This window comes from Suncus etruscus, chromosome 9 (genome assembly GCF_024139225.1).
Source record: "Suncus etruscus isolate mSunEtr1 chromosome 9, mSunEtr1.pri.cur, whole genome shotgun sequence".
Lineage (NCBI taxonomy): Eukaryota > Metazoa > Chordata > Mammalia > Eulipotyphla > Soricidae > Suncus > Suncus etruscus.
The window spans coordinates 48,508,631-48,523,467 of NC_064856.1; the positions used below are offsets into that span (position 1 = coordinate 48,508,631).

General features: G+C 45.9%; 1 protein-coding gene across 1 annotated transcript in view; it reads left to right on the top strand.

Moving 5' to 3' along the window:
- MAP6 (microtubule associated protein 6) overlaps positions 1-14,837 on the top strand; it is a 104,245-nt gene that overhangs the window by 78,269 nt on the left and 11,139 nt on the right. The window contains exons 2-3 of the mRNA XM_049780260.1: positions 5,093-5,306; positions 8,189-8,382. Of these exons, the coding sequence (XP_049636217.1) occupies positions 5,093-5,306; positions 8,189-8,382 (408 nt within the window). The remainder of the gene's footprint in view (positions 1-5,092; positions 5,307-8,188; positions 8,383-14,837) is intronic.

Below are 14,837 nucleotides of genomic sequence, written 5' to 3' on the forward strand. Positions count from 1 at the left end.
GGGGTTTATATACCAACTTTTGTGATACTAACATTAATGAGTTCTGATAAACCACTGCCATCAGACCAGCCAATTTTAATTTTCTTAAAGTAAGAAAAAAAAAAAACAATTTGGGTTTAAGTCTACCATAATTGCACTAAACTTATTTTCAGTGCAGGGGACTTACTTACCGGGTCTCATATGAAGATGAAGTAGCTGTTCAAGACCAGGCTTCCCAGAGTTTCCCAGTACCCCACTCTCAGTTAGGCCCTGCAGAGATGTGAGAGCTGCTGAGTTGGAGAGCAGTGATGCTGACACAGCCTTAGTGCCTGAGAACCCAATTTCTGCTGGCATATGTTTGAGAGCTGATTGCTACTGTGTGGCTATTGGGAGGCCCTGCCCAAATCTTAGGGGTTTGTCTAATGAGTGAAAAGAAGGAAAAATCTGGAGCCTTAGGCAGGTGATAGAGGCCAGAACCTCAAATATAAACTGAGTTAGTCCCAGACATGGATCATAGTAACTGATTGAATCAAAGGAACAGAAGTGCAGGCAGGGAGGGAAAGATCAAAGAGCAGCCTTTCTACCAGAAAGAGGGGTGCCATCTGTCCTCACCCTAAATTCCCTTCTCCAGTTTCCCTGCCTTGGTAAGCTGCATTGCCACCCACAAACCAAAGTCCTGGAGCCATTCCAGACTCCTCCGTGGCCCCAGCTTCCCTCTGTAGCTCTTCTCAAGTCCTGCTCATTTCCTCCATGGCTTGGGGCCCTGGCGTGTGTCCCCACGGCTGCTGTCCCTCTGCTCCCTGCATTGTCCCCATGGCCTCCTGCCTGCCATATCCTCCCTGTCCTCCATTCACCCTCTGCCAAAGCTCTCAGAGGAATCTGGCCACACTTCTTGGCTGGCAATCATTTAACATCTCCCTGGGACCATCCCAAAGAAGGGCTGGCAGGACTTACTCAATGCCAGCCTCCTTTGCCCTCACAAAGCATCTACCCAGAGCCCTCACCCCCAAACGACCACAGGACCTGGAATGGGACTTTGCCTCCCTTGAGCTGCTTTATGTTTTCTATATCCTGCCTGTAATTAGTTCCCTTTCTTCTGGCTGACTCCCTGTCAGCTTCTCTAACTCGCAGAGCCCCACCCCTCCATGGGCAGGTAAAATGGTTCCTCTTTCCCCAATTCTTTCTACCTTTGTGGCTCTTGTCCTAAACCCTGAAGCCAGCACCTGTTCTTCTGTCCCTGCAGACCCCCAAGCAAATAGGTGCTGGAAAGATAATACAACATGTAAGACCCAGCATCCCTTATGGTTCACCAAGTCCCACCAGGAATGATCCCTGAGCACAGACTTAAGAATAAACCCTGAGAACCTCTGAGTGTGCCCTCCCCTAAAAATTAAATTAATTAAATATTTAGAAAACCAGGAAGTAGTTTTTATTTTATTTTGGTTTGGTTTTGTTTGGGGGCCACACCTGGCAGTGCTCAGTACTTATGTCTCTGTACTTAAGATTACTTCTAGTAGTGCACAGGGCACTAGTAGGATGCTGGGGCTCAAACCTGAGTCAACTACATGCGGTGCAAACATCTACCCACTATACTATGGCTCCGGCCCCTTCAACAGTGATCTTAACTGGGTCTTTTGAATCAACTACTTCACGAAACCACATATCAGTACTTGCCTTTTCAGTTTGCATTTTGTCACCATGTTATCTTCCCTGAAACCTCATGAGGCAACTTCTGGCTTCAAATATTTCCTCTGCAATTTCCTGACCTTTCAGTCTTCATACAATTGACAAGTTAGGGCTTTGCTTTGGATTTGGCTTTCACCCACTCTTTTCTCCCTCCCATGACCTCCTCTGTTGTTATTGCTGGAGAATCACACGATTTATTGTAGTGCTTGCACACTTGATACACCAGAGGAGCACATTTAGGTTGTGGAACCTGAGATTCTAATACAGCAGTGTTGCTGGGACACAGCAGTGGAAAGTACAGCAAAGATCAAAGTTGTGGCACTTTTACTATCTCTGGGCTCTTCTAGATTAGGGGTTAAGGGAATGTTTTGATTGGTTTGCTCTTCTATCCAGGCCACTGAGTCCCCATATGGGATGCCGGGATTCGAACCTCCTTCCTTCTGCATGCAAAAAGGTCTTACCTCCATGCTATCTCTTCGGCCTCAAGACTATTTGATTTTTTTTTTATTTGAAAGAGAACTTTAAGTTTTCCTCAGGAACTTCCCTTGGTATCTACAACTTGGCTGAACTAGAGCCTGGATTTGGTCAATCTTGCCTTTCAATACACCTTCCTCACTCAGTGTAGCCATTTTCGGTTTTTAGTTTAAAGTGAGAGACCTGTGATTTTTTTTCTTCCAGATAATTGGAGCCCTTTTTTTGGTTTGTAATTGGCCTAATTTCAATGTTGTGGTGACTCAGGGAACAGAGCCCAGAGGAGAGGGAGAGAGACAGAAACAGCCACTCCCACAAGAACACTTACAGCATTTATGCAGTAAATTTACTGTCTAATATAGGCACAGTATAGAGACCCAAACAGTGACAATTAGAACATCACAGTCACCAACCACCAAAGCAGATAGAATAATGAGAAAGTTTAAATATTGCAAAATGAAAAAAAAAATCAGAGATACCCAGTGAGCTCCTGTGGGGGTGGAACAGGGCCAATAGCTTGCAAGGTCCAGAGTTGCCTCAAACCCACAATCTGCACTAACAGACTCTATCTTCAGACTGATACATCAGGGCACAGGGAACAAGACAGACCTCTCATTCCCTTATATGAGGAAACAAAGTTTTAGAGAGGGGAGAGACCTGATCCTTGACAGGTAAGAATGACTGTGTTAGGGCTCAAAGCCTGTGTGTTCATCCCTGGGGGCCCCAGGGGCCTCCTGCTAAAAGTCAGCTTCAAAAAGACCTCACTCCAGAGTTGCTCATGCACAACTCTTCCTCCCCACACATGGCACATGCCTTCTCATGATCCCATCAACAAACAACCAGCAAGACCTCAGCAACTGCAAGGTGTAGACACTGGATTTCCCACTTTCCAAACAGGGTGTCACCTTCCATGGTAGCTCTGTTCATGGATCTTGTCCTAGAACTTGTCAGCCATCTACTTCTGTCCCAGTAACAGAATCAACTAGCTAGAAACCCTATTGCTGCAAATGAGAAAACTAATGACTCAAAAAAATATATAAAGATATTGCAGTTGGGGCACAGGGAGATTCACACCTAGGTTCATGAACACTCTCCCCCATCATACAGCTCCATACATGTCCTACTGCAACAGTACATTATGCTCACTTAAGGATCTGCAAGTACCTAGACATTTCATAAGGATTTTCTTTTTTTGTTTGTTTTTTGTTTTGTTTTTGTTTTTTGAGCCACACCCGTTTGATGCTCAGGGGTTACTCCTGGCTAAGCGCTCGGAAATTGCCCCTGGCTTGGGGGGACCATATGGGACGCCGGGGGATCAAACCGCGGTCCTTCCTTGGCTAGCGCTTGCAAGGCAGACACCTTACCTCTAGCACCACCTCACTGGCCCCAAGGATTTTCATTAAAGTGATAAATCAAGCAACCTGCTATCAAAGGAATGAATTTCACTTAAGGTGGTTCTGCATGAATGAGAGGACACTGGTATATGCCCACAAGCTACAGAACAGGAGAAGTGTCCAATACATAGTCTTACTGACCTCTTTCCATTTGGATTTTACACACAGCAGTCATACAATCATGTACATGAGACCACAAATTAGGTTCATTTATTTTCAGGCTCATTTTATTATTATTATAATTGTATTGCTGTTGTTAATTTAGTTTTGAGATCACAACTAGTAGTGCTCAGGGATTACTTCTGGCTATGAATTTAGAGATCTGTGGGATTGGCAGTGCTGTGGGACCATATACAGTCCCAGGAATTGAACCCAGATCACTCACATGCAAGACAGGAGCTTTATCTCTCAGACATATCAGTCTTGTTTAAAAAATTATTGATGGAGGGGCCGGAGAGATAGCATGGAGGTAAGGCGTTTGCCTTTCATGCAGGAGGTCATCGGTTCGAATCCCGGCGTCCCATATGGTCCCCTGTGCCTGCCAGGAGCAATTTCTGAGCCTGGAGCCAGGAATAACCCCTGAGCACTGCCAGGTGTGACCCAAAAACCAAAAAAAAAAAAAAATTATTGATGGAGCCAGAGAGATAGCATGGAGGTATGGTATAGCATGGTCCCCTGAGCCTGCCAGGGGTGATTTCTGAGTATAGAGCCAGAATAATCCCTGAATGCTGCCAGGTGTGACCCAAAAACCAAAAAGAAAAAAAATTATTGATAATCTATAGTTACAATGCTATAATGATTTCTTATACAAATAATTCCAACATTACACTCAACACTGTTGAACCCCCTCTCCCTCCCAAAGACCCCCAGAACCCTCTTCTTAACACCCCTCCCCAACCCAATTATATGGATTAGTTTTCCTGTTATGTTGCCTTTGCACCTCTGTTGCTAACTAGTCATAACTCTTTAAGTCCCACATATATAAGTAACATTATCCTGCATCATTTTGTATCTCTTTTCTTCTGAGTGGCTTTACTCAGCATGATAGTCTCTAGTTCCATCTGTGTTGCTATAGATTATATTATTTTCTTTATAGGGCTGCATAGTATTCTGTTGTATATATATACACAACAACGTCTTGATCCTTTCACCTATAGTTGGGCATTTGAGTTGTTTATCTTGGTTATTGTTTTAAATGCTGCAATATAACCTTTCAAAGTAATGTGTTTGTGTTTGGGGGTAGGTAATACCAATAAGTGGTATTTCTGGATCATATAGTCATTTTAGATCTTGGGAAAATGAGGTTCAGAGACAAGACCAACAAGTGCCTGATTACATGTATGGAGCTTGAAGCCTGACTTTTTCTTCCCAGGTACCAATGCCGCTACTGTCACTGCCTGGATTTGCCAGGTCAGAAAGGAGAACTTGCATCTGTCTGGAATTGCAGAGTGTTATTGACTCCTTCCACAGCCTGGCAGAGCACTGTGGGCACAGCTCTGTGCAGGAGCCTTGCTAGTGGCCCCATGGGTATCAGTGGCTTATGTGCTTTCTGTGTTTCACAGGAATGAATTCAGAGCTTGGACCGACATCAAGCCTGTGAAGCCCATCAAGGCCAGGTCTCAGTACAGACCCCCAGGAGATAAGATGTTTCATGAGACCAGCTACAGCGCCCAGTTCAAAGGGGAAGCTAATAAGCCAACGTTGACTGATAATAAGGTTATTGATCGCAGGAGAATACGCAGCCTCTACAGTGAGCCTTTCAAGGAGCCTCCAAAGGTAAATGTTTTAAGCACTAAAAATAAACCATTCCAGGAGGACCCATGTTCCTATTCTTGTAGGGTTAGCTTTACTACTTTCTCCTTTTCCTTTGTAAACAAATACTACTTTAAACTGTTTTTTTTCATCAATAGATGCCTTAGCTTAAGATAAGTTTTCCAAGAATTAGTATCTGATTTTGCAAAACCTTGGGAAGAAAAGTCACAGAAAAAGAATATCACACACAACCCTAAATCTCCTTGTTTTGTTAAATTGAACTTTTGCTCCTGAGGTACTACTGGCAGGGTTTGGATCTCTCACCAAGCTCCCAGCCTCCTCCTCAGCTCCGGTTATAAGACATTTTATTTCAGATCCTAGCCCCTATTGTTGCCATTCCTCTCTCCTGCTCTTCCTACTTTTCCTTCTCATCTTCTTCCTCCTTTTTCTCCTCCTCCTCTTCTTCTTCCTCCTTTTCTTCCTTCTCTCACCCGCACCCACTCTCATGGTGATGCTCAGGATCTGTCCCTGGGTCTCCACTCAGGGTCACTCCTGGAGGTGCTCAAAGTACCATACACAGTAAATCCAGGTTGGCTATATGCAAGGTCAGTGCCTTAATGACTGTCTGTCTGCCCCACTTCTTGTTGAGGGATACTGTCTACTCACAGTTCATGCCCAGCAGACCTCTTGCTTCAGCTGTAAGAATTGCTCTGAAGGGGCCCGGAGAGATAGCACAGCGGCGTTTGCCTTGCAAGCAGCCGATCCAGGACCAAAGGTGGTTGGTTCGAATCCTGGTGTCCCATATGATCCTCCGTGCCTGCCAGGAGCTATTTCTGAGCAGACAGCCAGGAGTAACCCCTGAGCACTGCTGGGTGTGGCCCAAAAACCAAAAAAAAAAAAAAAAAAAAGAATTGCTCTGAAGAAATTGATGCTTTAATAAACAGCTTGTGAATGACTTTGACTTCTAAGTAACTTAGAGCAGATTTAAATACTTTCCTGTAATTACCTGACTTGGCCTTATTTGCATCCCAGAATGGTTTATGAGCCGGAGAAGTGTGCTGAAGATGCAACTGCTTAAGCAAGAATCATGCATTCCATATCTTAATCTATGATGTCAAGCCACATAGGTTGTTGCAAATATCAGTCTTCCTGTCTTTAATAGGAGAGAGAGAGAGAGAGAGAGAGAGAGAGAGAGAGAGAGAGAGAGAGAGAGAGAGAGAGAGAGAGAGAGAGAGAGAGAACAAGAACCTACATAATCTTTTATCTGCTTTTTACCCTAACCTCTTTTTATTGGGCTTAGGACTGGTTTGCAGGTAAGGTAACTAACCAACCCATTTTTTCTGCCCACTTTCAGCTATAGTCCTAAAGGTTCTAGATCCCATTAAACCTTCTGTCCTGGGCAAGCCCTTCATATAGGTCAAGGATGATGAAAGCTCAGTGAATGAATGGCTTGAGCTGTGGGATCCAGTATCTTCTCTTTGTACCTTTATCAGATAACACAGGACTCAGAAGGGACTGGTTGTGGACAAAAGAGATTCAAGAGAACAAGGAGGAATATTGGGAGGTAGAAATGAATGGAAAATGGGAGGCAAATGGAACAATCAGTCTCTAGAGTATCTTAAAGATTGACTCAGTTAAATATTTATTTATTCATTTGGAGCCTCCCAAATGGTGCTCAGGAGACCTGAGAGCCCCACCAACAATTCTCAGCCAGTCGGGTCGCTGGTTTAATGCAAGACCTGGGGATGTAGTGGTATTTGGCCCTGCAGTGCCAGGGACCTCTAGGGCCACACCTGGAGGTGGTCAAGAGTCTCTAGGGTTACACATGGGAATGTCTGAGGAAGCATGTGGTGCCAGGAATTGATGTGAGGCATGTGTCAAAATCCCTGTACTATCTCCTGGACCCTGTATTTATTTATTTATTTTAAAGGGGCTATACCTGGTGGTACCAAAAGGCATTGGGCATGTAGACAATGCTCTACCACTTGAGCTACCTCCCTTACCCAGTTCTTTTGGTGGGGAGCTGAGGAAGTGCTTGCTGGGTCACACCCAGCAGTGCTCTGAGGCTGCTCTTGGCTGTACTTCAGAGATACTGAAGTGCTTGGGTTTGGATCTGCCTCAGCCCTGTCAGCTGTCTCTCCACCCTCCCCAGAGACCTTAAGAAGACAAGGCTACCTCATGAGCATGAGATGGGTGGAGCTGAGGTGGGGGGAGTAATTTTAGGGGACTGTGTCATGGACTTAAAAGTTGCTCTGAGGAGATTGGGCAGGGATCCAGCCAGAGGATAGGCACAGAGGGCCAGGCATCTGCCATCCTGACTAAGTGGAGCCCTGCAAGTTGAGGATGTGTCTCCCTCAGAGCACCCCGTGGAGGCAGAACAGGAAAAGGCCCCTTTGTTTGTGGCAGTAAACAGAATCTGCCAAACCTTCCCCAGAATGTGACTCCATGCTACAGGAATGTGGTACATGGTAAAGGGCAGAAGAAAGAGTGAGTCTTAGTTTCACTATCCTGTCTGGATGTGACACTCGCTGCATACCTGCTCACATTCGGGGATCTGGTGCTGATCAGGTGCCTGCCTGAAGGGGTATGAGGCAGTTATAAGCTCAGGTATAAACCAGGGAGAGGTAGCAGAGAGTTCAGCCACCACCCAGGGCCAGAGGGAAGAGTTCACAGCCCAGGGAACCAGCCTAGCCAAGGCCCACCTGCTAGATCTGGAAGTTCAAACTAGAGGCCCCTGTTGCTTCCTTCCCTGAGGCATTGGAGAGGCCCTGAATGAAGGAAATCCTTTATGTTTCCTCTTGTCAATTGTGATTTTCACACTAATCTTGTCTTCTCTCCAAATCTCTCCCACCCATCCTCTTTCTCCATTTCTGTCCTCTGTGGTTCGTCTGTCTTTGTCCTTGCAGGTGGAGAGACCTAGTGTCCAGAGTTCCAAACCAAAAAAGACCTCAGTGAGCCATAAGCCCCAGAGGAAGGCCAAAGACAAGCAAGTGGTGTCGGGTCGGGCGGCCAAGAAAAAGAGCGCCGAGGCCAGCACCACTCCTGCCGCCGCCAAGGAGCAAAGTAAAGAGATGAACAATAAACTGGCTGAGGCAAAAGAGTAAATTTCACTGCACTTTCCTTTTCTTATCTCCTCCTCCCTCTTTTTTTTTTAACTTTCTTTCTTTCTTTTCATTTTTTTTCCCCTAACCAACCAACAAAACAGGCCACAAAATTGATTCGAGGCTTCTCATTTGCCTTGGTTCTGAGTGTTCCAGGAGCTTTCTGCTTAGACCTATCCTGAAGGAGCCTGTTTCAAAGGCAGTATGGCAGGCAGGCTCCTCCACTGCAAGAGCAGCCCAGTCCTGCATACTGCCATTCCCTCCCTGGGCATCAGGGCTGGTACTGCGGGAACCCTAGAAAGCTACGGGCCAGCTGCTTGCCAGCTGTGCCCCTTCTCACTTGGGCTGTTGGCTGCTGAGGAAGAGGCCAAATCCCACTGCAGTAGACAGAGCCTCCTGCTCAAACTTCAAAATGTCTTAGGCCTCCTCCTTCTCCTCCTCCTTCAGCCTGAGGTCTGTGTCCATGATCAGTTTTGAACTTGTAGGTCAATGTGTCCTTTCCCAATCTGTGGAGAGTTATCATGTGCCATGACAGTTCAGTGTGGGCTTCAGGGATTGACAATATACATGGAAATAGGGACAAAATTCAAGACACATAACTTCAGGCTTAGCATCACTGAAATGAGTTTTGTTTGTAAGTTGAAGAAAATTCTTAGTGGTCTTTGGTGAGAAAATGTGTGACTGCCTTTGATTGTTACCAGTGGGCTTTCAATGGCACAACAGATAACAGACACCCACCTTGACTGTCACTAGGCAAAGGGGAAAGGTTAGGTTAGGTGTGTTAGGTACAAAGATGATAAAAGCCAGGGGACAGAGTTCCTTGTTTACCCTCAGCCTAGCAAGTGCTGCCAGTTTGGCAGAGTAGCTATTACAAATGACCCAGGGAGAAAGTTCCATGTGTAAGATAGTGTATGTAGAAAATGACCTTCTTGAGAAATACAAGATGGGAAGGAAAAGTAGTAGTTGGCCTGGCGACTTGTCTCTCTTGCCTGTTTTTCTGAAAGGACAAAGGCTCTAGCTGCAGGTTACGGGAAATATTGGTGACTTAGCTAAGGACCAGGAGAGTCCCTGCTAAGTGACTCAAAAGCCTTCTTGACCTTGTTAATGATTAAAAGCAACTCTGGTATGTTGTGTGTCTGTGTGACTGAAGCCCCCTGTGGTGGCAAGTGCCCCCTTAATTGTGCTTGAATTGTGTTGTAGGCATTAGTCAGAGAGTTGCTGTGCAGAAACCCCCAGTGCTCGTGAGAAACCCCCCAAATACCTATCAGGAAAGTTAATATTTATGGACATAAAACCCTGTAGCGTGTATTGGTCAGTGTGTGTATCTACTTGTGTCCTTCCTGTCCTGATCATTGTTGCTCTCTGAAATTGCTGGGAGAAAGCCTCTGCTCAGGCTTTCTATTCTCTAAGGAAAGAGGTGAAGAGTGAAACTCTCAGAGTTCCTTACCTCAAAAGTATCCTTAGGTCCTTCAAGGTTGGAGGAAGTAAAACCTCCTTATATTGACCCTTCAAGCAATCAAGTCTCTATTTTCACCCTTTTTCTCTTCGTGCACATCAGTTCCATCTGGAATATACAGGGCTTTATTTCTAGAGCTAGTGGCTCATAGCCCACAACCATTTTTCTTTCCCATTCAAGGTTTGGGACCATGAAGAACTGAGGAAGGTGGAAAATATTAGTGAGCTTCACCTTTATAAATCAAATTTCAAATATATCTGGAAGGGTCCAGAGTAGATCTTAGTCCTGATTCTAGTTCCATGCCAGCAAACTTTAAAATTGAGCAGAGAGTTCTCAATGTTTCTAGAGAACTGGTCAACAGAAGTTCCTTCACTCTATCTGTGGCATTGGTCAGACTTATTGAAGGTCATCACAATTTCTCTATAGATTCCTCCATAAACTTGTCTAGGGATTAATTTGTTTCTTGTAGAGCAAGAAACTGCAACTTTGTATTATACAGGAGAGCCTTCAATTTTGGACATTTCCAAAAAAGTTTTGGTGCTGGACACTGGACTGGAGGCAGTGTAGAGAAATCTCTCCCCACAGTCACCCAACAGCGGGATCCATATATATGACCTGATCCTGTGTTGGATCTAGTTTATGTTGAGAATTTCCCACCCTCCCCATAACCTCCTTTTCCTCCCTCTCTGATTCTTAACCTTTGGGTTCCCATCTGTCTTAGACCACAGCCAAGAGAACCCCATTTTTAATTCACTCTGACTCTTGAATGTGTTGCCCCACTGGGAAGAAACCTCCTTTGAGTTCTACTGTTTACAAAGAAGACATAGCCAATTTCCTCTTAGCTCTGATTGAATCTGATTTCCACCTCACAAGCAATGTTTTGATTTTGCCTTTTTGAAGGTGGCCAAACTTGCAATGCCTTTTTCTGCTCATTTGGGGGTACACTTCCCTTTGGTTTTCCAATCCCCCTAGCTAGGGGGATTCCCAGTTTCTCCCTCTCTTTCCTGCAAAAAATAATCTCTAGGTTCTGGAGCAATAGCACAGTGGGTAAGGCATTTGCCTTGGACACGGCCAACCTAGGACCGTCCTGGGTTGGACCCAAGATATCCCATATGGTCCCCTGAAGCCTGCCAGGATTTCTGAATGCAGAACCAGGAGTGACCCCTGAGCACTGCTACTAGATGTGGCCCTAAAACAAAACAAAACAAACAAAAAAACAAAAACACACAAAAAATAATAATAATCCCTAAAGGAGAGGGAGATGGCTCAAAGGGCCAGCGGGGAGTAGCTCCCAAAACACCAAAATTAGTAACAGTGACAACATTGACCCTACTGCTATGTGTTGGCTCCCCAAAGTTTTTTCTTGTCTGCTGGTGCTCCTGTTTGGTCCATTATACCTTTGCCTCTCCGAGGCACACAAGAAGTGTCTATGATTTTGTGGCCTGCGTTTTGTTGCGTACTACTGATTGTCTATATAATATGTAGCACACACCGCTCTTGGTGCTATTTCATTTCTACTGTTAGTAAGAAAATGAGAAAAAATATTCATGTATAGCCAATTGATTGTGACGTGCTTGTGGTCTGTGCTTGCTCAGAAACCAACCAACCAACCAACACCTTTTTTTCTAATAACAAATAAATGCTGAAGATGAACCCTACATTCTTGATCTTCTTTCCTTGGTAAAGCCCAGCTGAGTAGGTGAAGGAAGCAACCTATGAGCCACTCTGCACGAGATGAGCTGTGCCCTCCAGTTTTCTGGGCTCCTCCATAATGCAGCCTGACTCTTTGAGGTTGCCTCCCAGATACTAAATGCGAGCATTCAGAGCTAAGTGTTGAGGAAGGCGAAGATGGACCGGGAAACCCGCTGGCCTACAAGGTAGTGTAACATTTTGATGCTGTGTTGCTGGGATGAGTGACCGCCTGCGCCAGCATCATTCTGGGAGGACTGGACCCTGATGCTCAGTCCCATCCTGTCAACCAACAGGACTATGGATGTGAAAGAGATGCCTACTGGTCCTTGTTTGATCTGATCATTTGGAAGGGTTTACCCACTCCCTGAGCCTGGCCCACTGGGCAGGTGATGGGGGGACTGTCCATGTCCTAAGCTCGGGGTGCAGAGACTGTCAAAAGAGAGGCCTGAACAGGATAGCATCAACTGAGGTATGATATGGTTTCACACCAGGTAGCATGCCAGTTATGACAGATTTCTTCCTCCTGGATGGATTCAAGGTTTTAGGGCAGGGACACCTAGAAGAGTGGACAGAAGTGTCTGTACCAGGAGCAGAGGCAGGCTCCAGGCTGGGCTGGGCTGGACTGAGCTGGGCTGGACCCTCCAGTCTTGGGTCAAGCTTATCCACTGAGCACTGACTGCTAAAGTGGAAGACCAGAATATGTATATTAGTGGTGGACCCTTCTTCCCACCTCTTTGAGCTGTTATGTATTGGGCAATGTGTGCGCCCCACAAAATCAGCTTCTGTCTCTGGTCCAGTGCAGCATGAAAAAGGAGGATCTTCTAGCTGGTTCCATGGACCAGGGAGGAGCATGAGTGTCTGCATAGGTGGTGTCCAGTAGAACAGAGCAGGGGCCCAGGCATTCAGACAGGGCTGGGGGTTAAGAGGTGCACATATCAGGTGAGCTCTGTTTTGTAAAATTATTCACTTGAGAAGGTCAGAGGGGCCGGGCTGGGTCATGACAGGGCTCCATACCCAGACACACCCTTCCTTTGCATGTTTCCTACCATCATGCTTCTCACCCACATATCAGGCAACAAGCACAGACAGGACCTCTCTCTCCTTCTGTGCTTAGAGTTCTCTGCCGGGGTTTTTCTTGCATTGCTTGTCTTCAATTTCTGATTTCTGGAAGCCATAGTAAATTAGGTCAAGAGTCCAACACAGAGTGCATGAAATACTATACAGTCAATTAAATCAATAAGTGAAGGAAGTGAAGCTCAGGCCCCTCAAGAACCTCTTTGAGTTTTGGTTTCTTCAGAAAATGGGGATACTCCCATTTCCCCTAATAAGAGAGGACTGGAAATACTTCAATCCTGTACTAAAGAACCCACAGTGGAGACCCATACAGGTTACTGCAGACTCCTTCCCCCTCAATAAGCAAAGATCTATGCTCTCCTGTAATGACTGACTTAAAGTAATCTCTGTGAGTCCATGAATGAGTTTGAGGCAAACCTTGGATTAAGGCCACTTTGAAAAGGTCTGGCACCATAGTAGGTTAGGGTAAGGCACCTGCCTTACATGAGGATGTGGATTCAATTACCTAGTCCTCTGAGCCTCAGCAAGACTGATCCCTGACCACAGGGACCAGGAGTAAGTCCTGAGCACTGCCAGATGTGACTCAAAACCACAAACAAACAAAAAGAGGCAGATCATTCTGAAAGAATTCCAGCCAGGGTCTTAGAAATAGTACAGTGTTTAAAGAGCTTACCTTGAATGCCACTAACCCTGGTTCTGTCAGGTGTCACTCAAACCCACACCCCCACACTCACCCCCGAGTCCATAGACCAGACAATGATATTCTAACACTGTCTATTTACTGATTGCACATGAAGCATTTCTTTTTAGACTGTTCCTTCCACCTCCCTTAACAAGTGCAGCAGGTGTTTGCCCAGCAGTGGAGAGGGATGGCCTCTTAATCATGCCTATCTCAGTGCATCTCCTGCAGCTAGGAGCTAATTAGAAAGCCAGATGAAGAAGAAGGCTCTTGCTCCCCAACCTGAGCTTCCTCCCCCTTCAACCAAGGGAGGCTGGGGCTAGCTCAAGTGAATAGGTTGCATATTGATGTACTGTTAATTAAAGTTCCCCCACATGATACTGGCTACAATATGGGTGGGCCAATGCTGTCCTTCTAGCAGGCTCCCAGTACCCTTTTTGAATCATCCTGAGACAAATCAGAGGCAATAAAGGCAGGCACTCCTACCTAGCTCCATCATCTGGCTTCATCATCTAGCCATCTCACCCAATTAGTTAGCCTCCAGCATCTCTACCAGTTTTCTCATCTGGCTACTATATTAATGGGGAAATTGAAATGCATGGTTACTGAATCTAGAATTCCCAAGAAATAGGCTGGTACTAGAGAAAGCTCCACTTAATCCACCTCTAATCACCTGACACATTTAAGTAGAAGTCACCTGGGCAGGGGCACATTCCCTCTAGGTGGAATTGAAATTGAGCTAAGTTTCTGCCCCTTGACCCCTCTCACTGTTGAATTGGCATCATGTCTATCTTAATGCAGACATCTTAGTTAAAGCCAAGGAAGCTTTGGGTGCAGGTATATAAATCACTGGCCCTGCTACTGCTCCTGGGTTGAGCTGCCCAAGAGTCTAGAGTACACAGATCTGAACCTGTCATACCCTGCTTATGCCATCTGCGGGTTCCTCGTGGCCTGAGGGGCGACTGTCCCCTGAGTGCGCCATGCTGCTTGTCACTCCATCCTCCCCACGCTGCCCCACCTTCTCCGACTGCCCTCTGCTTCTCCACCTGGCTAACTCATCCTGCAAGACTCCGCTCAGGGATGCTCCAGGAAGTCTTTCCGCACCTCACAGGCTGGGTAAGATGCTTCCTGTGTGTCTCCATCATGGAACTTAATCCCTGTACTGTATCATCTGCCTGTGTGTGTGTGTGTGTGTGTGTTTGTGTGTGTGTATTCTTCCAAGGCAGGTCCTTGCTATGTCTTCATGTCTCCTAGGCAATTGCCCCCCTGAAGAATGTCCCAAAGCAGTGGTTTTCAGTCTCTTGTTTAAGCCTACGGACCACCACAGAGCTGCAGACCAGCAGCTGGTGAAAACCACTGTTCGGAAGTATTTGTTGAATGACAAATGAGTGAGCAAATGAATGTCATCATTCCTCATCTTCCCCCACACTCACCAAGTGTTTCCACAAGGCTTTATTCTACTTCCCATTGGCTCTGCCCACGTGAAAGGGATGATTTTGAGAGAAGTCTCAACAACAGCCAAGTACCTAGGAGTCCAGAGCTGGTTTCTCATA